Source organism: Geotrypetes seraphini, chromosome 2 (assembly GCF_902459505.1).
Source record: "Geotrypetes seraphini chromosome 2, aGeoSer1.1, whole genome shotgun sequence".
NCBI lineage: Eukaryota > Metazoa > Chordata > Amphibia > Gymnophiona > Dermophiidae > Geotrypetes > Geotrypetes seraphini.
In genome coordinates, this window is record NC_047085.1 from 32391630 (window position 1) to 32417488 (window position 25859).

Below are 25859 nucleotides of genomic sequence, written 5' to 3' on the forward strand. Positions count from 1 at the left end.
ACTAGAGAATCAGGAAAAAAGAATTGAAATAGACTATATCAATCAAGTTTAGCATCACCACATTGCTCTGTTCAGAACACTGTCACAAATCACCCCATATGAAATTGGTTCTGATTGGTTGATTGTATATTGACCTTTGTGACATCATAGCCAGCAGTGAAGCTTAACAGTAACGCAATAAATGTTGGCAGATTATATAACCTTATGGTCCTGCTATTGTAGTCTGTCCAGTGAACCCTGATGCTGTTCCAAGAAGAGAGGGAAAGAAACTTGAGAAATGATACCTGCCACCCCTCCCTCACAGTAAGAATTGTAATTAATGGTGAGGTGGACTCTTGAAATAACTGTTTTATGTATAGAGGTGTCGACAGTCAGTCACCTTCAGCATTTGTTAGATGCCATTGACTCATGTTCGAGTCCCAGCAAATTGATGAATTACAGATCTAAAAACAAATTGGTTTTGTGCTAGTCTGGTAAGGTCCTCCAGCATCATCCCTGTGGTTGTTTTCAATGTGTCCAGCCATCTGATTGCAAGTTGTCCTCTTCACCTGATTCGTTTGATCTTCCCAAACATGATGTCCTTCTCCAGTGATCTTTCTCTTCTGACTGTGTGGCCAAAATGAGACCGTTGTAACTCCATCATTTGGGCTTTGAGTGACATAGCCAGTTCGATCTCTTCCAGAATCGATTTACATTACATTACATTAGTGACTTATATTCCGCCTTTACCTTGCAGTTCTAAGCGGATTACAGTGTAAGACAGCTGGACATATCCAGGAAGTTACAATTCAGGGGAAGTATACAGATCAGGCGTAGAATAGAGGGGGATAGCTGGGGTTTTCTAGGAAGTTATAATTGGATGATGCTTACATAATAGATGCTGGAAATTACAATTTAGGAGAAGGGTTTAGTTCTTTGGTTGTCCACGGCACGCATAAAATCCTTCTCCAGCACCAAAGCTCAAATGAGTCAATTTTCTTTCTGTCTTGTTTTCATAGTGTCCAGCATTCACATCCTATAATTGACCACTGAGAAAATTAGTACGTGGACAAGTCTGATCTTCATTTGGAGTGCTATTTCCTTGCTTTTGAATACTTTGTCAAGAGCCTTTATTGAAGAGCATCTAAGTGCAAAATATTTCTTCCCTTCTAGTTGCTTCTTTTGTTTATGAAAGAGCCCAGGAGATTGAAATCCTTTACAACTTCTATCTCCTTCAAGCTCAAAATCTTCATCATTTTCCTTGTTTATGATCTTCATCTTGTTTATGTTCAGTTCTAATCCCATGTTATGACTTTTGGCTTTGACTTTTCTCAGTAGATACAGCAGATCTTCTTTGCTACTGGTGATGAGCGTTGTATCATCTGTATAACGCAGGTTGTTTTTATTTCGGCCACCAACTTTGAAACCAATGCTCTCTCCTTCCAAATTTACTTTTCTGAAGATGGCTTTGCTGTAAAGGGTGAACAGGTACAAGATGCATCCTTGCCTGACACCATGTTTTATTGGAAACCATTATTCCCAGATATTCAATGTTGGGCCATTTCTGGGCACTGGCAACGAATATCTGGATTTATACAGCCAGCTTTGTCTTATGCAGTAAAGTGTCTGCCTAAGCAACAGGGGTTTCTTTGATAGTTGAATATTGGTTTGTGCTATTGGGTGGGGAGGGGGGTATAAGGTTTTGTACGTTTATCTATGATTACAGTTCTCGGTCAGAGTGGGGGGCGGAACAATGCATCAGAGTCCAGGGCCCTGGTATGTGTTGTCAGTGTCCTCAGACCTAGGTCTTTAGGTGGAATAGTTAGGTAGGTGACAAAGCATTATGTACCTACAAAATGTTGAAGACTTTTCACTTTATTGTGGAAGCTGCTTCCTTGTTCCTTACTCGACTTTGATATTTTTTGTTTGCTTCTGATGTTTTGCTGTTTTCAACAATAAAATCGTTTGAACCTTACTGCCTAAGCAACATCGCATAAGGACAGGACTGATTTTTATACGGTTCAATATGGCTGCTTAATTTAGGTGGTTAAGTGCTGAATATTGACATTTAATTGTATATGTGCTGACTCCATCCCAGGATCCCCCACAAAATAACCAGCTTTCACTTTAGTGATTTGAGGTGATATTCAGTTTAATTTTGGCACTAATTTTGGTTAAGTGATGTTGAATAACAGTGGATAGATAGCTCCTTAGAAATGTAGAAACATGATGGCAGATAAAGGCCAAATGGCCCATCCAGTCTGCCCATCCACAGCATCCACTATCTCCTTCTCTCCCTGTTGGCTAAGGCTCTTTAAGTACATAAGTACATAAGTAGTCGCCTCCGCCGGGGCAGACCAGAGGTCCATCTAGCCCGGCGGTCCGCTCACGCGGTGGCCCATTAGGCATATTGCCTGATCTGCGGTCCTTGACTAATTTTATGCCTACCTCAACACTTATCTCTAAACTTTCCACTGCTCTTATCTGTACCCCTCAATCCCTTTGTCCTCCAGGAACCTATCCAGGTCATCCTTGAAACCCTGTACTGTGCTATTTCTTATTACGGCCTCCGGAAGGGTGTTCCATGTGTCCACCACCCTCTGTGTGAAGAAGAATTTCCTTGCGTTTGTTTTAAACCTATCCCCCTTCAATTTCATCGAGTGACCCCTTGTTCTTGTGGTTTCTTTCAAATTGAAAAATCTATCCTTGTCAACCTTTTCGATGCCCCTCAGGATCTTGAAGGTCTCTATCATATCTCCTCTGAGTCTCCGCTTTTCCAGGGAGAACAACCCCAGCTTCTTCAGTCTGTCAGTGTATGTAAGGTTTTCCATACCCTTAATCAGTTTAGTTGCTCTTCTCTGGACTCCCTCAAGCATTGCCATGTCCTTTTTGAGGTACGGTGACCAGTACTGTACACAGTATTCCAGGTGCGGGCGCACCATAGCCCGGTACAGTGGCAGGATGACTTCCTTCGTTCTGGTCGAGATACCCTTCTTAATGATACCTAACATTTGATTTGCTTTCCTCGAGGCTGTGGCGCATTGTGCCGACGCCTTCAGTGTTGTGTCTACCATCACTCCCAGGTCTCTTTCAAGGTTACTGACCCCTAGCATTGATCCCCCCATTTTGTAAGTGAACATCGGGTTCCTTCTCCCTATATGCATGACCTTGCATTTCCCTACATTGAAGCTCATTTGCCACTTTTTCGCCCATTCTTCCAATGTCGTAAGATCCCTTTGGAGATTCTCGCAATCTACCGTGGTTTCAACCTTGCTGAATAGTTTGGTGTCATCTGCGAATTTGATGACCTCGCATTTTGTTCCCGCCTCCAGGTCGTCAATGAATATGTTAAACAGGAGCGGTCCCAGCACTGACCCTTGAGGAACCCCGCTCGTGACCCCTTGCCAGTCCGAGTAGTGGCCCTTTACACCAACCCTCTGCTTCCTGTCTGCCAGCCAGTTTTTGATCCATCGGTGGACCTCCCCGTGATTCCATAGCTTCTTGAGCAACCGCTCATGTGGTACCTTATCGAAGGCTTTTTGGAAGTCTAGGTAGATTATGTCTATGGGTTCACCTTTGTCCACCTGGTTATTTACCCCCTCAAAGAAGTACAATAAGTTTGTGAGGCACGACCTACCCTTGCAGAACCCATGCTGGCTCGACCTTAGCTGTCCATTTTTTTCGATATGGTCACAGATGCTGTCCTTGATCAGCGCCTCCATCATCTTTCCCGGGACCGATGTGAGGCTTACCGGCCTATAGTTTCCCGGGTCGCCCCTTGAACCCTTCTTGAAGATGGGCGTGACATTTGCTATTTTCCAGTCCTCCGGGATCTCTCCAGTTTTTAGGGATAGGTTGCATATTTGCTGAAGTGTCTCTGCTATTTCATTCCTTAATTCCTTGAGCACCCTTGGGTGAATGCCGTCCGGGCCTGGCGACTTGTCGCTCTTTAGCTTGTCTATCTGCCTGAGGACCTCCTCCTGGCTCACCTCTAATTGGACCAGCTTGCTATCTTGATCTCCATTTTCTATTTCCTCTGGTTCCGGAATGTTGGATGTGTCCTCCCTCGTGAAGACCGACGTAAAGAAGTCGTTTAACTTGTCCGCTATTTCTTTTTCCTCCCTCAATACTCCCTTTCTATCCCCATCATCCAAGGGCCCCACTTCCTCCCTCGCTGGTTGCTTTCCCTTTACGTACCTGAAGAATGATTTGAAATTTTTTGCCTCTCCCGCTAGTCTCTCTTCATATTCCCTCTTTGCTCTCCTAACCACTCGGTGGCACTCCTTTTGGCTTTCCTTGTGTTCCTTTTGGTTGGCCTGCGTTTGGTCCTGTTTCCATTTTTTGTACGATGCTTTCTTGTCACTGATCGCTTTTTTTACCGCAGCCGTTATCCATGCTGGGTTCTTAATTCGATTTTTCTTGCACTCTTTTCTGAACCTGGGGACGTACAGGTTCTGTGCTTCGTGATGTCATAGAACTTTAGTAACATACTAACATAGAAACATGATGGTAGATAAAGGCCAAATGGCCCATCCAGTCTGCCCATCCACAGCATCCACTATCTCCTTCTCTCCCTGTTGGCTAAGGCTCTTTACACCTACATTGTGATGTCATAGAACTTTAGTAACATACTAACATAGAAACATGATGGCAGATAAAGGCAAAATGGCCCATCCAGTCGGCCTATACGCAGCATCCACTATCTCCTCTCCATATTGGGTAAGGCTCTTAACATTTGCATCTCTTCTTCCTATTGGATAAGGCTCTTTACACCTGCATTGTGATGTCATAGAACTTTAGTAGCATACTAACATAGAAACATGATGGCAGATAAAGGCCAAATGGCCCATCCAGTCGGCCTATACGCAGCATCCACTATCTCCTCTCCATATTGGCTAAGGCTCTTAACATTTGCATCTCCTCTTCCTATTGGCTAAGGCTCTTTACACCTGCATTGTGATGTCATAGAACTTTAGTAACATACTAACATAGAAACATGATGGCAGATAAAGGCCAAATGGCCCATCCAGTCTGCCCATCCACAGCATCCACTATCTCCTCCTCTCCCTATTCCACACTTCCTTCAATTCAGACATAAGTCTTTGTCTCCACCACCTCTACCAGGAGACTATTCCAAGCATCTACTACTCTTTCTGTAAAAAACTATTTCCTTAGATTACCTCTTAACTTCACCCTATGCTCTCTTATTCCAGAGTTTTCCTTCATTTGAAAGTGACTCATTTCTTGTACATTAATGCCATGGAGCTATTTAAATGTCTCTATCATATCCCCTCTCTCCTGTCTTTATTCCAGGTCTTTAAGTCTGTCCCCATAAACTTTATGACAAAGACCGCTAACCAATTTTGCAATGGCCCTCTGGAACAACTCACTCCTATTTAGATCTCTTTGAAGTTGTGGTCTCCAGAATTGTACACAGTATTCCAAATGAGACCTCACCAGAGACTTATACGATGGCACTGTTATCTCCTTTTTCCTACTGGCCATTCCTCTCCTTATGCATCTGAAATTGAATATCCTCCTGGCTTTGACCGTCACCTTTTCTACCTGTTTTGCCACCTTAAGATCATCAGATACAATCACTCCCAAATCCAGCTCTTCTTTCGTACACAATATACCATTCTCTTGGATTTTTGTACCCCAAGTGCATGACCCTTTTTTTTTAGCATTAAATCTTAGTTGACAATTATTTGACCATTCTTCAAGCTTCACTTGATCCTGCCTCATATTATCCATACCCTCCAGAATGTCTACCCTATTACAGAGTTTGGTATGTCTGCAAAAAGACAAACTTTACCAGACAGACCTTCTGCAGTATCACTCACAAAGATGTTAAAAAGAGCTAGCCCAAGGACAGATCTCTGCGGCACGCCTCTAACAACGTTATTTTCCTGGGAGCAAAACCCATAAGTGATTTTAACTGGCCAAGAGCCAATTCTGGTCAGTTAAGTTGCTTTGAATACTGACCACAGAGAGTATAGATTTTTAAGGGTAAGGATTGCAATTTTTTAAGAAATGCTCACACCATTTTATTTAGAATTTCAGAGAAAAAACAGATTCTGATAGTGCTGTTCTTATGTGGAAGTGAAACTGAGTCTACTGAGGTATTTATTTCTTCCATTCATATAAAACTTAATAAATCATCATTTTATCCAGCATACTAATCCATACAGGGTTAGATAATCTGTGGTATGGAGGAAAGGCCTCAAACTACACATCCGTGTCACATACCAGCCTCACGGCCATTCAGCCAATGCGGACAAAAGTTTCAATCACAGGCCTTCCTCCTACCACCTCCTGTGCAAAATCACACTATGTAATGTTCAAAATCACGCTTATATTATATAAATACTACAAAATATGAAAAACCACTTATCTCAGTGGCGTCAGATGTATCATCCTAAAAACTAATTCAACAGGCTGATATGGACTGAGACGTAGTTATTGTTGTATATACTTTGATGTCTGTTCTGATGCTCTGAAGAAGATATTGCAAAATAAGCTCATCGGAATCAGAAAGAATCAGAATTATTCTTTAGGATGATTCGTCTGACGCTACTGAGATAAGTGGGTTTTCATATTTTGTAGTATTTATATAATAAAAGCTTGATTTTGCACATTACATAATGTGATTTTGCACAGGAGGTGGTAGGAGGAAGGCCAGTGATTGAAACTTTTGTCCGCATTGGCTGAATGGCCGTGAGGCTGGTATGTGACACGGACACATAGTCTGAGGCCTTTCCTCCCTGCCACAGGTTATCTAACCTTGTTTGGATTAGTATGCTGGATAAAATGATGATTTATTAAGTTTTATATTAAAAGTTCCATTTTGTTTTGATTTTTGCAATTGTTGGTTGTGGAATTTTTTGAATTTTTGCTTTTGGTCTTTCTCTTCTATTCATGCCAGGATTTTCAGGAAAAAGAGAAGATTACGACATACTCTGGCTAATCTGTTGAGCCACCCCTGGCTCCAGAGTGAGGTACTTGGAACTACAAAATCTTCACCTCAGACAGACGAAGACAATTATGCGGAAGCTGATTATGGTAAGGAGATAAGGGCACACCCTGTTTAAACAGCAAGATATGATTTACTTATCCGCTATAATAAAACCCTTAGCGCGCATGCACACTTCAAACTCCGTGCCTCCGTGGCTCACATGCACAGTACCTGCTTCAGCTGATTTCCTGCCTTCTGCCCCGATCTCTGACGCCGGCTGACTTCCGGCCTTCTGACTATGCTGCCATTGTCGGGACACCTCTTCTTCTCACCCCTGGACCAGCAGCGGCAGCCGCAGGGCATTTACTAGGCTGGCCCACTTCGATAATGCGAGGCGGGCCTGCCTAGCAAAAGCCCCGAAGCTGCTTGGGCTAGCGGATACTGGACAGGGGGAACAAGGAAGGGAGAAGGGGTACTGCTGGACAGGGGGGTGGTAAAAGGAAGGGAGAAGGGCTACTGCTGGACAGGGGGAGCAGGGAAGGGGTGCTGCTGGACAGGGGGGAGAGACAAACACAAAGAAAGTTGCCCTCCTGAACAGGTTGAGGGGGTGGGGCCGGGGGTGGGACAGGACGTGACTCGAGTGGAACAGGGTGGGGCCGGCGGGACTGGGGGCAGGACCATGGGGTTGGATTTTCGTTCCGGAAAAATCTGGTACCCCTTCCTTTTACACGGTAGACACACGGTAGAAACCGACCAGTCAATGTTCCAACGCTGCTCTTACGCTCATAGAATTCCTGTGAACAGCAGAGCGGTGTTGGAATATTTAACGCTTTGGGCCACAGTAAAAACCTCTGCTGCAACTTAGTAAAAGAGGGCCAGTATTTTTTGGACAGTTCTTTATATTGCACCAATAAAAAAAAAACATCTCAAACATAAGGAAGTTCTTCTTCACCCAGAGAGCGGTAGAAATCTGGAACGCTCTTCCAGCGGCTGTTATAGGGGAAAGCATCCTCCAGGGATTCAAGAAAGGGTTAGACAAGTTCCTGTTGAACCAGAACGTACGCAGGTGAGGCTAGACTCAAATAGGACATTGGTCTTTGACCTGAGGGCCGCCGCATTTTCTGCCGCGTGCTGGGTTCATGATTTGCCATGGCTCCAGTAAATATGTATTTAAGGAATTTTCTGGAATTCTGGTGATTTTTAAAAAATAGTTCCATTCATAGTGTTGGTCAGACACCACCAGTGACAACACCTCGGAAAAGTATTTATTTATTACATTTATGTTCCAAAAAAATCTGCCTACAGGTCGATTACAATTAAAACACTCATAAAATGTAAAATTAGATACAACATTTAAATCTAAAATTCCATCAAGACCACTACTACGTTTATTATTTCTATAGCCTTACCAGACACACGCAGCGCTATACATTAAACGCTGAAGAGACAGTCTCTGCTTGAAAGAGCTTACAATCTAATTAAGACAGCCACACAGGACAGAGATGAATCTATACATATTGCTCAGGTAGGGATTTATAAGGGAACTGATGAGGATAGGGTAGGGGACTACAGAGGAAATGACACAGATATTGGTGGTTTACAAGTTGGTAGGGTTAGGACTTAAACGCAGCTTCAAAATAGTGGGTCTTCAGAGGAAGTGGATCAGAGTACTTAAAGAATAGCCTAACTCTCTACACACCTTTGAAGCCTTCAAGGTTCTCCCAAGGAACATCCTTAATAGTACCCTCACATAGAAAACCACATGATGCAGCAACTGCCATCAGGCTTTATCAGGAATGGCCCTCACACTCTAGAACTCATTCTCAGGGGTTTATACCGACCTAACTCAAAATCGTAGCAGCGTAGCCATGGGTGGGCCTGACTCAGGTCCATCCAACAGCTGCACACTGTTGCATTAGCTGGTGGGGATCCCCCAAGCCCCACCAACTGAAGATATTCCCAAAGGCGTCAGAAACTCCTGTGTTCAGCTCAGCAATCAGCAGCTGCTTCCTGAGCCGTCTGTGCTGGTACTCTGTGCATGCTCAGTTTTCTCGCATGCAGAAACTGGGTATGCATAGGAGTTCCGTTGTTGGCAGCTTAGGAAGCAGCTGCCAGGTACCGAGCTGAATGCAGGAATTTCTGGCACCTTTGGTGAGATCTTAAGCTGGCAGGACTTGAGGATCCCCACCAGGTCAGGAGCTTATAATTTCTTTTTTAAACCTTGATTCTGAGGGGGAGTGCTCAGGGGGGGGGGGACAGGACACAGTGGAGATAGAGAGCACATTTAGTGCTTGACACAAGAGGAGAAGGGGAGATACTGCATACAGGGAGGAGATATGTATATAGATGGGGAGATGTTGGACATGGAGGGAATAAGGAAGGAAAGAGAGAGAGAGATGCGGGAGATCGGAAAGGAAAAGAGAGTGAGAAAGGGGGAGATACTGGACATGGAAGGAAAAAAGAATGAGATGCTGGACATGGAGGAATAAGAGAGCAAGGTGTTGAACACAGGGAGGGGATAGAGAGATGGAGATGCTGGGCTTAAGGGGGTTAGGGAGAGAGAAAGATCACGCACAAGATAGGGAAGATGCTGGATGGAGGAGAGTAAGTGGGGGAGATTCTAGAGAGAGAGGGAGAGATTCTGAACATGGACAGATACATAGAAAATTAAATGGAAACAAGCTGAAAGGTAAAGATCAATGTTAGAGATGGATGTAAGAGAGGAAGGGCGTGAAGAAGTTTCAGATGGACTGGAGACCCTGGAAAGATAGTTGAAATGACAGAGCAAAGCAAAAATTAGAGACTGAGACCAACATGATTAGAAAAATAAAATGACCAGATAACAAAGACAGAAAAGCATTTATTTTCAATTTAGTGATTTGAATATGTTGACCTTTGAAATTTACTTATCTTTATATTTTGCACAGTATAAGCTGTGTGTGTGTGAGAGTATTTTCTATTTCTCTAGTGTTGAAATCCATGCAGAGTGTGACTTGGGGAGGGGGTTCATTTTAATTTTTGTGTATATATTTTATTTTCAATTATGGTCACTTAGGGCCGAATTCTGTTTAGGACGCCCAGTCTCAGCCGCTGCCTAAACGGCTTTTGAGAATCGCACACAGGCATCCTGATGGACAGACAGCTAACCCTGCCTAGCCACCCCAATTCTCTAACCAGCGTCGGTTGGAGAATCGCGTTGCCGCTGAGCTGATCGTGGCAAGGGAATCTCACTGCTACTCCCTAAAAAATACTCAGTGAATAATAGTGTTCTGTCACATTAACACCAATTAGCACCAGCAACAGTGAATCAAGAAGGTGTTATCAAATGCATCATAGCACTCCCTTCCTGCCTCCTCAAATGTTTAAAACAAATCACTTGAAAGTCAAAAAGAAAGCACTTACCTTGTTATGATTTTAACTGTATAATTCAGCAGGAGTGCAGGTTTCGTGAGGGTAGCGCTAGCGGCATAGGCAGCAGATTCGGTTGTCGGAGCTCACCCAAAAGTGAGATTCACCCACCCCCTCTTCTATTAAACTGCGCTAGCAGTTTGTAGCGCAGAGAGCTGCGCTGAATGGCCTGCGCTGCTCCTGACGCTCATAGGAACTCTATGAGCGTCGGGAGAAACGCAGGCCATTCAGCTCAGCTCACCGTGCTAGAAACTGCTATCACAGTTTCGTAGAAGAGGGGGATCAGTGTCAAAACTCAATCGCCCAAAAGTTCAAAGTTCAAAAATTCCAACTTCAAAAACAGTCATTCTTCCTAATTCTTCCTTCTGTTCTTACATTGAAGCGTTGGCATTGATAACAGCAACAAGACTGACAGAAGTGGTTGGACCTAGATACATAAGAACATAAGCAATGCCTCTGCTGGGTCAGACCAGAGGTCCATCGTGCCCAGCAGTCCGCACACGTGGTGGCCCAACAGGTCCAGGACCTGTGCAGTAATCCTCTATCTATACCCTTCTATCCCCTTTTCCAGCAGGAAATTGTCCAATCCTTTTTTAAACCCCTGTAGATGTAACTGCGTTTTCTGCTGCTTGCACTAAGGCTCTGATTCTCCAAAGTGCGTCCCGATTTTAGGCAGCTGTAGGCGTCCTACAGCTGTCTAATCAGCCAATCGGGATGCACGTTTTTAAAAAAAATGCTCCCCAGGCAGGCCGCCTATATTGAAGGCACCTCCGGGAGCCTAGGGAGACCCGCAAGACGCCTAAGCTCGCCTAAGGGCCTTAGGCGGGCCTTAGGCGAACCTAGGCGGCCCTACGTGTCTCCCTAGTAGAGGAAGAGACGCTTAAAATGTAGGCCAGCAAAATGTTGGTCTACATTGTAAGTAGACACGGCCGCTATACTTATGGCAGCAAGGGATCGCCCTGCTGCAATAAGTATAGCGGCCGCGGTCACGGCCGCCTGTCCCATCGCCGACAGGAGGATGCCCAATCCTCCTGCCGGAACCCCCCTGGAACCCCCCTCCCCACCAAACTAGTAATCGCCGACAGGAGGATGCCCAATCCTCCTGCCGGAACCCCCCTGGAACCCCCCTCCCCCCCAAACTGGTAATCGCCGGCAGGAGGATGCCCAATCCTCCTGCCGGAAAGCCCGATGACCCTCCCCCCCAAAACTAACCTCCCTCCCCCAACTAACCTTTACATGTTGGTCGGCTGGACGGGTCTTGCTGCCGTTCAGCCGACGGGCCCGCCTTGTGGAAATGAGACGGGCCCGCCCCTTCCCGGCCCATCCCCGCTAAATCTAAGGCCTGATTGGCCCAGGCTAGGCACCAGGCTAGGCACCTGGGCCAATCAGGCCTTAGGATTAGTGGGGATGGGCGGACCCGCTATGCCTAAGGCCTGATTGGTCCAGACTTCTAGAGCCTGGGCCAATCAGGCCTTAGATTTAGCGGGGATGGGCCGGGAAGGGGCGGGCCCGTCTCATTTCCACGAGGCGGGCCCGTCGGCTGGACGGCAGCAAGACCCGTCCAGCTGACCAACATGTAAAGGTTAGTTGGGGGAGGGAGGTTAGTTTTGGGGGGCGGTCGTCAGATCATCGGGCTTTCTGGCAGGAGGATTGGGCATCCTCCTGCCGGCGATTACCAGTTTGGGGGGGAGGAGGGTTCCAGGGGGGTTCCGGCAGGAGGATTGGGCATCCTCCTGTCGGTGATGGGACAGGCGGCCGCAACTGCGGCCGCTATACATATTGCAGCAGGGAGATCCCTTGCTGCTATAAGTATAGCAGCCGCGTCTAATTTAACCCGATTCTCTAACCGGCGTCTGTACCATGGACGCAGGTTACAGAATCGGGATTTAGTGTAGGACCGATTCTGTATAGGACACCTCTCCTGGGCGTCCTATACAGAATCAGGGCCTAATAGTCTGTGCAGAGTATCGGGTGCCTACTTTTCTTTAAAAATAGGCATCATAGCCAGTGGTTAAAGTAGGTGCCCTATACCCGCCACAAGTCTGAAACTGTATGTATAATTGGTTCATTAATTTTTATTTAGATAATGATGACCAGATCGAGTTGCCACCAAAACCCGAAACTCCAGTTCCAAAAGAGAATCCTGATCCTATTCTATCAAGAAGAAAATTACATTGTTCGTCCCCGGAATCATTTATTATGTTGCAAAAATATCCCTGTCGACAAAGAAGTGAGTTTTCAGGTTCTTTTTATATTAGAATAGTACAATGGCCTGTCTTAAATCATTTCTCTTGTGCATCCTAGTGCAAATACACAAGTAATGCATTAGGCCAGATATAATGAAAGATCTCTCACAATTTGAAGGTAAATTCTAGAAAGAAGGCGCCGAGATTAAGGTACTAGGAACAAACTTTACCCCAAATTCTGTATATGGCACCGTACGTTATGGGCACAAATTGGTGAGCACAGCCAATTTGCATGCATAACTTAATTAACTAATCAGCACCAATAATTGGCAATTAACATCTCTGAACTGACACTCACTGGCATTCATTGGAAGTTAACGCTCGTAGCTGGGCTTGTGCACTGCGCAAAATGTTGTGTGTCATTTTGAGTGCGCAGATCTGAAAAGGGGGTGTGGTTAGGGGCAGATCATGAGCATTTTTTTAAAGTTACACGCAAATGTATAGCTTACGGCCCGGATTTTCAAACCGGTGCTGTTGTCGGCGGCGGCCTTAAAAGCGTTTAGAGAACTGTGTCTCCGGAAAAGGTAGGCATCAGAAATGTAGGCCAGGGTTTTCAAGATAGGCATCAGAAATGTAGGCCAGGGTTTTCAAGATAGACACCAGAAATGTAGGCCAGGGTTTTCAAGATAGGCACCAGAAATGTAGGCCAGGGTTTTCAAGATAGACACCAGAAATGTAGGCCAGGGTTTTCAAGATAGGCACCAGAAATGTAGGCCAGGGTTTTCAAGATAGACACCAGAAATATAGGCCAGGGTTTTCAAGATAGACACCAGAAATGTAGGCCAGGGTTTTCAAGATAGACACCAGAAATGTAGGCCAGGGTTTTCAAGATAGGCACCAGAAATGTAGGCCAGGGTTTTCAAGATAGACACCAGAAATGTAGGCCAGGGTTTTCAAGATAGGCACCAGAAATGTAGGCCAGGGTTTTCAAGATAGACACCAGAAATATAGGCAAGGGTTTTCAAGGCCTACATTTCCGGCGCCTATCTTTGATGTTAATCACACCCATGTAGGCGCTTAATGGCATCTAATGATACTTCTAGCGTTAGCCACACTTAGAGTGGTGTTAGGCACCTTTTGGAAGTGAAATTCCAGTGCCATTTATTCAGGCGCTGATAGACGCTTTGAATTTGCCCTTTAAGTTGCGTTTCAAATGGCGTTTCCCTCTTAACTTAAGCATCGGTAGGGCACCTAAATTAAGGTGCCATTTGTAGAATTTGCCGCTATACGCCAATGTGCGCAAAATCTAGGTCAGGGGTGGGCAACTCCAGTCCTCGAGGGCCGGAATCCAGTTGGGTTTTCAGGATTTCCCCAATGAATATGCATTGAAAGCAGTGCATGCAAATAGATCTCATGCATATTCATTGGGGAAATCCTGAAAACCCGAATGGATTCCAGCCCTTGAGGACCGGAGTTGTCCACCCCTGACGTAGGTGCATGCATTTAGGCCAGGTTTTCCTTGGCCTAAATGGGTATGCCTAAAAGTTATGAAGCACACTGGCACTAAGGCCCTCTTTTACTAAGGTGTGCTAACCAATTCTCAACAATTAACAGTGTTTTCTATATCGCTTGATAGACCGGTATAGTTCCTTACGGATGGGTTATATGCCTCACTGCTACCAGCAGGTGGAGACTGAGATCAAACTTGTATATAAGTACAGCTTCCCCTCTACTGATCCAGTCTTCCTCAGTCTCCGGTAGCAGAGTGGTAGGCTAATTTCGGCTCCACTCTAATCACTGTTGGATTTTTGTGTTTGGACTCCTGGTTCCCTTTTTGTGCAGGATAGAGCTTGGATGGATCCTGTTTGGGGACCTGTCCGACCTCAGGGGTTTTAAACCCGGCGGGTCTCGTGCTGGGTCCCTCCCCCCACCTTCCTCCATCTCTCCATATTTTCTAGGGGCCTCAGCAGGGGGCTTGTCCCCCTGGTTGGTCAGCCCTCCAGCTTGAGAGCCTTGGAGTCTGTTCTTATTTAAAAAAAAAAAAATAAATCCTGAAGTGTGCTAGTCTACAGTGCTCATTTCCCTATAAAACTGCCTGTTCATTTGTGTTTTTCTCATCTAACTGGTACTTTTTCTTTCAGCTAGGGCGTTTTCCAGAACAATGAGCACATTTAAAGGGCAAAAGTACTCATTGTGATCCATACGTGAGGTACTCGGGGCCAGCCTGTGCAGGCGTTGTGCAGGCCAGAGCAGTGGGGCAGCCTCGTTGGCAGCGGTTGCTGGCGGCCAGGGCACCCCGTTGATAGTGCCTCGCGAGTCAGCTTCGGATCGTGGGGAAGCCCGGGCTTCCTCCAACGCCCACGCGGAGGGTTCTTCAGCCACCCGCGGTCAGGGAGTAAGGATTCCCTTACCGCTGGTCTGGCTGGGGATTCCCTTTTCACGTCGGTCGGTTCCTCGGCCTCAGTGTCAGGAAAGTCCCAGGCTTTTCAGACGCGGTAGACCGCAGGAACTCCGATTTTGGCAGTTTCGGTCCATTTTCGGCAGGAACCTCCTTCCTTTAAAGTTATCTCAGGGTAACTCCTGGGGCAGGTAACTACATGGGTAGGGAGTCCCTTCGGGCTGCCAGGGGTCTGTTTGGAGTGTATTTTACTGTTTTTCAGTTAAAAATTTTCCTAGATTCTGTTTGACTATTCGGCAGAATGGATCAGTAGAGGGGAAGCTGTATTGATATACAAGTTTGATCTCAGTCTCCACCTGCTGGTAGCAGTGAGGAATATAACCCATTCGTAAGGAACTATACCAATCTACAAGCTAACAGAAAAGGAAATTAGCAGGTAAGAACCTAATTTATTCTTTGTTTTCCACGGCAGAGTAAGGTAAGTGATTGTGGTTTTTTTTTTGACAATGATAAATTTTCTCAAGATCAGATTGATTTCATATCAGAAATCCAGCCTCCAGTGTCAGCTATGCAGTTGATGAAAACAATACGCTGCTCATCACCCGACTCGTATGTTAGGGCACAGAATTCTTTCAATGATAAATTTTCTGAAGATCAGAATGACTTCATATCAGAAATCCAGCTTCCAGTGTCAACTATACAGTCGATGAAAAAAGTACGCTGCTCATCACCCGACTCGTATGTCAGGGCACAGAATTCCTTCTCCAGGGCCAGAGGTGAGTCGTCAGTTTTTTCTTCAGGTCTTTTTTTTCATGTAGAGTTAGTTTACTTTAGCTCAAGCTTAGCTGAAAGATTCACTAAAACAAAGACATGGCAATGCTTACATTTAGCAGTTTGGGGTTTGTTTTTTTTGTATTGCAGATTCGTGCTATCACATTTTATTTTATTTCATCAAAACAGCCAAAACATTTTAATTGCTCAGGCAGCCTCTTATTAAATTACCTGGACAGAGTGAGATGTGTTGGAAGAAGCTCCTGCTTTTTTGGCATTTTTCCCTATCTGCAACTCTTTTAAATACCTGCTTTGGCGGTAATTATATTCAGCAATGCCCAAACGCAGGGGTGATCTTCCTGCCTCCTCTGCTTCTTCAATTACACGCCAGACAGCCATTACCAACTTTTCTGTCCCTTTTGGAGTGGGTGGATCGAAAAGATGGAAACGGGGGCCAACAAGATGGTGGCACTGAGGCGCTGTGCGTGAGCTCGCACGGGAATCTACTCTTCGGGCTGAATTGCTTACCTTAATCGAACTTTATCAAATATTCCGCATAAGAGGAAAGGAGTGGTTAAGGCAGCAAGCTCTGCGACTGTATTACCACCGTTCATTCAGCCAAAAATCGAGCGATACACCATAGCGGCCCTACCAGGATCCGGGGAGGTGTTTTCCACACTAGGGGAGATAGGAAGCTCTCCGCTATTGGAGCACGAGACATCACTTTTGTCCCTCCTTGTCTGGCGACTGGAGCTGCTGAGGGAGCGGGAAGTTTGAAAGCCGGCGTTGCTGCAAACGTTCCCGCGCAGGAGGGCCTGCCAGCAGAAAATCCTTCGCCGATGGAGAAAATGTAAGAGAGATTGAAATCCCCCAAGGTGGTGACTCTTGAAGCAATTTGGAGAACGCTTCAAAACTTGAATACCGCAGTTTTAAAATCGGCCGGAGAGGTAAATGCTCGGGAAGGGGGGGGGGGGGGGTGGAAATGGATGATTTGGCCAAATCTCTTGATTAAACTAAACTTTAGATTAAAGGTTCCATTTCACAAATACAAACTGAGGTCCAATCATTTCAAGAATTGAAAACAGTGGCTATTAAAGATAATTTAGCTTTGCACCAAAAAATTGGTAAACCTAGAGAACTTTAATCGTAGATTAAATCTACGTAATTTGAACTTTCCAAAACTTGCTGGCATATCCTCTATTGAAATGTTTAAAAAATATCGAATAGAAATTCTCAAATACTCCGCTGATTGTATACCACTGCTTAACAAAATTTGCTATCTTCCTTCTTCTTCTAAACAAGTCCAACAAGATCCAGCTAAAGTTATTCCTCAATCTCCAATATTAGATATTAATAATATTTCCGCCATCCTTGAAGAATCCATAACTGAATCATCGTTTAGATCTACTCTCTTAGTTTCTTTAGTTTTCGAACAGGATCTGAATGCCATAGTGAAACTTTATTTCTGACATACCAAGGATTTATTATATGGCAAAAGGATCTGGATATACCAAGATGTGACGAGATCTACACAGGAGAGAAGGAGAACATTCCTTTCAGTGAGACAAGAAACAAGAAATTTGGGAGCTACCTTTTTATTGGCCTACCCATGTAAATGTGTAGTCAAATATTTAGATACCAAATATGCTTTTCTCACCCCAGAGCAATTAAGGACCTTTCTAGACCTGAAGAAAATTGTTTAAATTGCATAAGTTATAACTGACATAAAATGAAAATAATACTGTATTCAGTGTTAAAGCCTATATATCAGTTATTTGTTTCTTTATTGTAAATCCTCTATATTTTCTTTATTGGCCTCCTAGGAATTTAACTTAGTGGTGTAAGAAAGGATTATATTGATTCTAAGTATATGTGTATACCTTAAACATTTACTTTTACTGTGTTTCATTAGCAAAAAGTTCCTTTTCTTGTAAAAATTTGTTAAACTTAATAAAAAGAAAATTAAAAAAGAAAAAGGAATGGGCGGATCTGCGTTCTGAGGGGGGGGCTAACCTCGGATATGGATAGTGATCTTTTGCTAAGTCCGATCGGACCTGCTGTGCCTCCCCGTCCTGGGATGACGTCGGGGACTCCAGCGGCTAAACATGAAGCGTCGGAGTTTATTTCTCCGCAGGAGCTACTGGCTTTACCTCTGACCTCGGAGGTGATACGATCTCTGCCGAGTCAAGCGGCAGCAGAAGGAGACACTCGGGGGAAGACGAGTCAAGAAATTGGAGCACAAGTTTCCTTTATGCAAAACCAGGCAATCTCAATTCTTCCAACTCTGCCTCTGAGACCCCTGATTAAACCGACAGTAGTGGATATGGAGACATTATGGGGAGCCATGGAAAGCCTTCACCAGGTACGCTCCCAATTCATTACTACAACACAAAACACTGCAAACCAACTTAAATCTTGTGAGGAAAAAATACAACGCCAGTCTGATAGATTGGATCAAGTGGAGAATTCGGTTTCAGAGCTAAAAGTTTCCTCTAATCTTCAAATAAAAGACAAAAGCCTATTCATTAGGAAGATTGAAAATCTAGAAAATGCCAATAGGAATTTAAATTCCCACCCCACTGACCACGTGGCAGAGTGCTGCCGGCCCGACACTGCTTCAGTTGAAGGTAGGGCTCGCTTGTGGTCGGCGGGCAGGGAAGGATGGATGGTCAGCAGGGGTTCAGCTGCGTGGTGGGGGCGGAGGGGGGGTACTCAAGGGTTCTGCTGCACAAGCGATGGGAGGGAGGGAAGGATAGAAGCTGAGTAAGGGTTATGCTGCATGAGGGATGGGAGGGAGGGAAAGATAGAAGCTGGGCAAGGGTGCACGGGGGATGGGAGGGAGGGAAGGATAGAAGCTGGGCAAACTTCTGCTGCACAGGGAGATGGGAGGGGAGGGGAGGAAAGATGCTGCACATGTGGAGGAGAGAAAGGAAAGAGGAAGAATTGGGGTGAAGGAGAGGGAGGGAGAAATGATCATGTGCATACCCCGAAAATAAGACCTAGTGCCTTTTTTGGGCCCCAAATGAATATAAGACACTGTCTTATTTTCAGGGAAACACGGTACCTCAATTTACCAAGAGAAGAAAAAGATGTTACCTCTACCGCCTGGAGATTTGGATCATCCTGAGATAATAGAATCCTCACAAATTGAAATCTTGGCAAGGGTTACCTTGCTTGCGACATTGTCTTTATGCAGGACAAAGAAGCAGTTCTTCGTCTTTTCTCTAAGACCGAGAATGATGAATTTTAAAACCACAAGATTGCTACATTCCCTGATGTTCGTAAGTGGACGCAGTCCAGGCGAAAGAAGTTCTGGACATATCGTCAATCAGTTTTGAGCCTGGGAGCCACTTTCCAAATAAATATGTTTTCTATGACCCTGATCAATTGGAATTTTTCTTAGAAGGCAAGGCTGCCATAAGGGCTCCAGACTCCTCCGTGACTCCTGCTATCCAGGCTTAATTAATTAGCCAATCCAAAAGCATTCTTTATTTCTTTAGGTCGTGCGTTAGCTGGACCATGAATTGATGTAATTTCTAATTTCAACTTCCCTTGATTTGGTATGGTTTTTCTTCCCTCAACTTTGTGGACTATATTCATAGTATCAGTAGGTGTGAATATTTTCACCTATTTTTTTCCCTTGTGTTAATGTTTTTCAAGAACGTATATTTTATTTCCTTTGTAGAAGTATATTGTTCTTTGATGTGAAAATGAAAACAAAAAATTACCTGGGAGTATATGCATATAAAAAGTTGGCACGTGGAAACCTAGGGGTAGATTTTCAAAGGCACTTATATAATATCAGAAATGGTTTCTAAAGGACCTCAATACTAATTCCCCAAGATGAATTCAGTTTGAAAAAGATTTGTAAAGTTAGGAAAATATGGTGTACGGCAACTCTATGAGAATGGTAATTTGATTCCATTTTCAGATTATTAGAGAAAAATACGACCTAGATTTGAAACAAGAACCGATTTGGTTTTTAGTAACTCAATCTAAGGTTATTACTCATTGCTCTTCATCTACCACTGTGAGTAATCCACACCTTACCTCCATTTGTTCTTCCCTTTTACAATCTATAAAAACAGCATCTATAGTATATAAGATTCTCCAGGTTACTAAGACCCAGCTTGAAGTTAATTGCAAATGGGTTTACAGCTGGGTTTACAGTTGACCCTTTCACAATGGAAATTTTTTGGTCTAAATCAGTTTGTCCTTCCTTGTCTGCAGCCTTATTGCATAATGCTTACTGGACTCCTGTAAAGCTTGCTAAGCTTCCGTGTAAAACTTCTGATATCTGTTGGTCATGTAATAATTCAGTAGGCTCATTATCTCATTTTCTTCTGTAGTAATCTGTCGCAATATTGGTCTTAAGTATGGTATACTATATGCACTGTATTTTCCATATCTGTTCCATTATCATATGATATTGTTATATTTGTTGGAAATTTATATAAAAAGAAATGCTACAGAGACATAGACATCATGCAGGAAATTACATGGGAGATATTACGCAGGTGACTGGATAGGAATGGGTCAGAGCAATGAGGAGAAAAGGTGTGTTTTCAGCGCTTTCCTGAATTGGAAGTGTGTGGGTGTTTGTCGATTCTGGGGCCCTGGAACTCGAAGGTAGTCTCAAAGAGAGCCTTCCTTCGAACATGGTAAGCAGAGGGGGGGAAGGGGGGTGGTAGTTTCCAGTGTTGGATTGTGCTGCCTCATTAAGGGGATCTTTTACTAAAGACTAGCGCAGGTTATCTACAACTGGACCCATAGGAATAAAAGGGGTCCTGTGGCAGGTAACAGAAGCGTGCGCAAAAGATTAGCATGCGCTGAATGCTAAGATGCCCTTAGAATATAATGGGCACCTTAGCATTTAGCGTGCGCTAAATCGGTTAGCGCGCCTTAGTGAAAGGACCCTTAATTACCAAACAAGGCAATTAACAGGGTTCGCTGCAGGGTTCGGTGCTGGGGCCAATCCTGTTCAATATGTATGTGAGTGACATTGCTGAAGGGTTAGAAGGTAAGGTTTGCCTTTTTGCAGATGATACCAAGATTTGTAACAGAGTAGACACCGAAGAGGGAGTGGAAAATATGAAAAAGGATCTGCAAAAGTTAGAGGAATGGTCTAATGCCTGGCAACTAAAATTCAATGCAAAGAAATGCAGAGTAATGCATTTGGGGATTAATAATAGGAAGGAACCGTATATGCTGGGAGGAGAGAAGCTGATATGCACGGATGGGGAAAGGGACCTTGGGGTGATAGTGTCCGAAGATCTAAAGGTGAAAAAACAGTGTGACAAGGCAGTGGCTGCTGCCAGAAGGATGCTGGGCTGTATAAAGAGAGGCGTAGTCAGTAGAAGGAAGAAGGTGTTGATGCCCCTGTACAGGTCATTGGTGAGGCCCCACTTGGAGTATTGTGTTCAGTTTTGGAGACCGTATCTGGCGAAAGACGTAAGAAGACTTGAGGCGGTCCAGAGGAGGGCGACGAAAATGATAGGAGGCTTGTGCCAGAAGATGTATGGGGAGAGACTGGAAGCCCTGAATATGTATACCCTAGAGGAAAGGAGAGACAGGGGAGATATGATTCAGACGTTCAAATACTTGAAGGGTATTAACGTAGAACAAAATCTTTTCCAGAGAAAGGAAAATGGTAAAACCAGAGGACATAATTTGAGGTTGAGGGGTGGTAGATTCAGGGGCAATGTTAGGAAATTCTACTTTACGGAGAGGGTAGTGGATGCCTGGAATGCGCTCCCGAGAGAGGTGGTGGAGAGGAAAACGGTGACTGAGTTCAAAGAAGCGTGGGATGAACACAGAAGATTTAGAATCAGAAAATAATATTAAATATTGAACTAGGCCAGTTACTGGGCAGACTTGCACGGTCTGTGTCGGTGTATGGCCGTTTGGTGAAGGATGGGCAGGGGAGGGCTTCAATGGCTGGGAGGGTGTAGATGGGCTGGAGTAAGTCTTAACAGAGATTTTGGCAGTTGGAACCCAAGCACAGTACCGGGTAAAGCTTTGGATTCTTGCCCAGAAATAGCTAAGAAGAAAAATTAAAAAAAAAAATAAAATAAAATAAAATTTTTTAAAATTGAATCAGGTTGGGCAGACTGGATGGACCATTCGGGTCTTTATCTGCCGTCATCTACTATGTTACTATGTAACACAGGCCAACCAAAAACACATTTCTTGGTGCTTTGGGTTTTTTTTTTTTAACCTGTTCCTGGGCTTATTTGGGGTGCTGATTCAGAAAATTGCATTGGATAGACCGCATTAGCTCTAGTTTCTTAGATATGGTTGAATTTATTAATTTTTTTACCGCTATTTAAAAGATCTCTTCTGCAGAATCGGGATATCTTTTATGAATGGGAAATTTATATATTACCCATATTTTTCCCCCTTCTTTGCAAAGCCGCACTAGTGTTTTTAGCGCCGGCCATGGCGGTAATAACACTGACACTCATAGAATTCCTATGAGCATCAAAGTTCTTACCGCTGCTCTTTGCCAGGTCCTGCCTTTGCGGAAGCAGGAAGTAGGTGAGACCCAGTAGAAAGGAAGGCCTGACATTGGCAAAGCGAGTAGTGAATGCTGCGCTGCCGACGGAGGGTGAAAAAGAGAGAGGGAGTGAGGAAGGGGAGGGGGAGAGAAATGCTGCACTTACTTGGGGGGAGAGAGAGTAAAGGAAGGAGGAAGACCAGGGAAGGGAGAGGAGAGGAAAGAGAGATACCAGATCACGGGGAAAGGAGGAAGGAAAGGAGATGCCAGACCATACAGGGGGAGGTACAGATGCCAGGCAATGGGTGGAAGGGAAGTAAAGGAGACCAGGGTGGGGAGGAGGGAAGAAAAGAGGGAGGGGAAGGAAGGAGAGGAGATGCCAGAGCATGGGGGAGGGAAGGGAAAGAGACAGAGATGCCAGATTATGGACTGGGGTAGGAAGAAAGGAAGGGAAAGATACAGAGATGCCAGATCATGAGAGAAGGGTGGAAACAGAGAAAAATGGAGATGGGGTAAAGCTTAAATGAATCATGTACAAAGGAGAGAAGGGGAACATGATAGACAGTTTATGGAAGGGGCACAGAAAGAGAGAAGATGCCATATGGAAGGGGGAGAGAGTGGACAGTAGATAGAAGGGGCAGAGAAAGAGGGCAGCTTGATGGAAGGGACAGAGAAAGAGGGCAGACAGTTGATGGAAGGGACAGAGAGAGATGGCAGATGCCGCATGGAAGGAAGAGGACAGTCGCTGGATGTAAAGAAGAGAATGAAGAGAAGATGATTCAAGCAGAAATGACGAAAGGTAGAAGAAAGATTTTTTTGTTTTGTTTTTAAAATAAAGTAGTATTGGAGTTGTATTGATAAATGTTTATAAATAGAAAATGGAAATAAGGTAATCTTTTTGTTAGACTAATTTTAATACATTTTTTTTACTAACTTTCAGAGAACAAAATCCCCTTCCTCAGGTCAGGACAGGATACTGTAACAGGATACTGTACTGACCTGAAGAAGAAGGTTATGGCCTCTGAAAGCTACAGTAATTGAAAAATGGATTAGCCCAATAAAATGGTATTTCCTTATTTTCTATTTTTTGTTTTATTTCTATTTGTTAATTTGTAAGAGTCCGATTGTCATTTGTCAGGTTTTTTTTCAAATTTACATCTGCTCTCTTTATATTTTGCACAGTATTAGGGAAAACCAAAAAACTCTGTGGAGTGACGATGTTCCTAAATGGACTTTATTTGAAAGTGTCAAAGTTCCAAAGGTACACTGAAATCATCCACATAAAATAAATTCATCCACATAAAAATTTATTTTTATGTGGATGAATTTATTTTATCTGGATGATTTCAGTGTACCTTTGGAACTTTGACACTTTCAAATAAAGTCCATTTAGGAACATCGTCACTCCACAGAGTTTTTTTTTTCTCTGGGGTCAATTCCTTTTGTTTTTTGCACAGTATTAGGGGACATGTGTCACTGTTTCTGTGCTGTTGCATTGTATGCAGAGTCTGGCTTTTTGGTGGTTCATTTTAACTTTTGTCTACATATTTCTATTTTTAGTTTATGATTATTTGTTTCATACTGAGCAAGGGTGTTTCTATGCTCTGTGTGTATGAAAAGGACATGGTTGTCTGCTAGCATTGACTGTGCAGGATCAATCTATTAATCTGGCTTGTTTCATTATACAATGGGGATGTTCTACTGCTCACTGCAGTGTTTAAAATGCTGCCTTTTCCTAGGTTCACCCTTGTTGTGCGACTCATGGATTATTACTAAAAATATATTTTTTTTTATAGAGAGGAGGGGGTGTTAAAAATGATCGGCCCCGGGTATCAATTATATTAGGTATGCCACTGCTGGAATGTTCTGCAAAAAAAGATAAAATTTCAAAATATCAATGTCCTGGTCACAAAAGCAAAGTTTGAAGGGAATGATTGCCATTTTCTATATTTCTTTAATAAGATATTAACTATTTTTTCTGAGGCCCTCCCAAGTACCTACAAATCCAAAATGTGGTCCTGCAAAGCGTTTGAGTTTCAGACCACTGCTCTACATGGTAGGCTAGTATTTCATAAAATTTACTCTATGAAACCTTGTTGCTCAAATACAGATGATGTGCTTATTTGTGAAGCTAAATGAACATTTTGCCTTCTTCTCTTTAGAAATCAACATATTCACAAAACTTTTGAATCAGATGATTGTGCTGTTGGTTTGTTTAATCCTGTCTATCTGCGCAAGGTAGTTATGATCATTTTCTTATTATTGCTTTTGGAAGTTTTTTAAACCGCTGCTAATGACTGGGGAATCAATCCTGAGAGGTTTGCACGAGTTTCAGTAAAGGTGTTACAATACATGAGCTCCAGTAAAGGTGCTACAATACATGAGCTATTGTTTAATAGAGAAGAAAATTAAAAATTGGGGTGTGGCAGAGCTTTTCAGCTTTAGATTTACAAGGTTAAAAGTGAGGCAAAGGTTGGTATGACTTACTAGACCTCTCACGTGGAAAAATAAGATCACAGTGGTTTATAAAAGTATTGTAGATTAGTAAAACCAGGAAGAGAATGTCCTAAACCAGTGGTTCCCAACCCTGTCCTGGTGGACCACCAGGCCAATCGGGTTTTCAGGATAGCCCTAATGAATATGCATGGAGCAGATTTGCATGCCTGTCATTTCCATTATATGCAAATCTCTCTCATGCATATTTATTAGGGCTAGCTTGAAAACCTGATTGGCCTGGTGGTCCTTCAGGACAGGATTGGGAAACCACTGTCCTAAACTGTATAGGAAAGATAATCATGTTAATAGAAAAGCACAAAAACACTCATACCCTCAGAGAAAAATCCACGTTTTACCAATCCAAGAGACCAAACGCTAACTTAAAAAAACAGACTTTAACAATATAGATCCTTCTGTCTGAAAATTGTTTGGTGTCCTGTGTAAAATAAATTGGTGGTCTCAGCCTAATTACCAGCGGACAGATTTTTTTCTTAAACATTATTAGCTGTATAGCAGTGTCTCTCAAATTGTGTGCCACAGCGCAGTGGTGTGCCCTGAAGAGATTCCAGGTGTGCTACGAGAGATTGCAGAATTTTTTTTTTTTTTTTTAAATGCCTTTTATAAGTATACACTAGAATAGATGGCATGTATAGCGCTTACATAAATCTGTCAGTGTTATGAGCATCTGTGTGCGTAAGGATACAACCGTCCAGACAAGCATCATTCTTTGATGTGATTGGTCCTTGAAAACTAATGGCAAGCAATCAAGGCTTTGTTACCGTTTGGATCTTCTTATCTTTGCGAACTTGAATTTTCAGCCCTGACAGAAATTACATTAAAAAAAGAGAACGATTGCAGATGGTGGCTGATGAAAATGCGTGTTTGCTTGTCGACTATCGAGCCCTGTTTTGGGTTAATTTGCACTCAAAAACAAGCACATCCATTGTGTTGATTACATTACATTACATTACATTAGGGATTTCTATTCCGCCATTACCTTGCGGTTCAAGGCGGCTTACAAAAAGATTTATAAAATGGGGTTACAATGTAGGAATTGAAGATACATTAGAGTGGCAGTTAGGTAGTTTCGAGGTAAGGATAATTACAGTTTACAGTAAATTGTGTACATGGAGGTAAAATTAGGTGAAGTTAGGGCTGATTTAGGAGTTT

At 43.6% G+C, this 25859-nt stretch overlaps 1 protein-coding gene across 7 annotated transcripts in view; it reads left to right on the forward strand.

Moving 5' to 3' along the window:
• Nucleotides 1–25859, forward strand: part of TMEM71 (transmembrane protein 71) — a 63668-nt gene that overhangs the window by 24899 nt on the left and 12910 nt on the right. For 5 of the 7 annotated variants that reach the window (XM_033935313.1, XM_033935317.1, XM_033935318.1 and 2 more), the window contains 4 exons: nt 6905–7041; nt 12426–12572; nt 15451–15702; nt 24356–24431. In XM_033935313.1, the coding sequence (XP_033791204.1) occupies nt 6905–7041; nt 12426–12572; nt 15451–15702; nt 24356–24431 (612 nt within the window). The remainder of the gene's footprint in view (nt 1–6904; nt 7042–12425; nt 12573–15450; nt 15703–24355; nt 24432–25859) is intronic. The other 2 variants (XM_033935315.1, XM_033935319.1) reach the window with 2 other exon arrangements.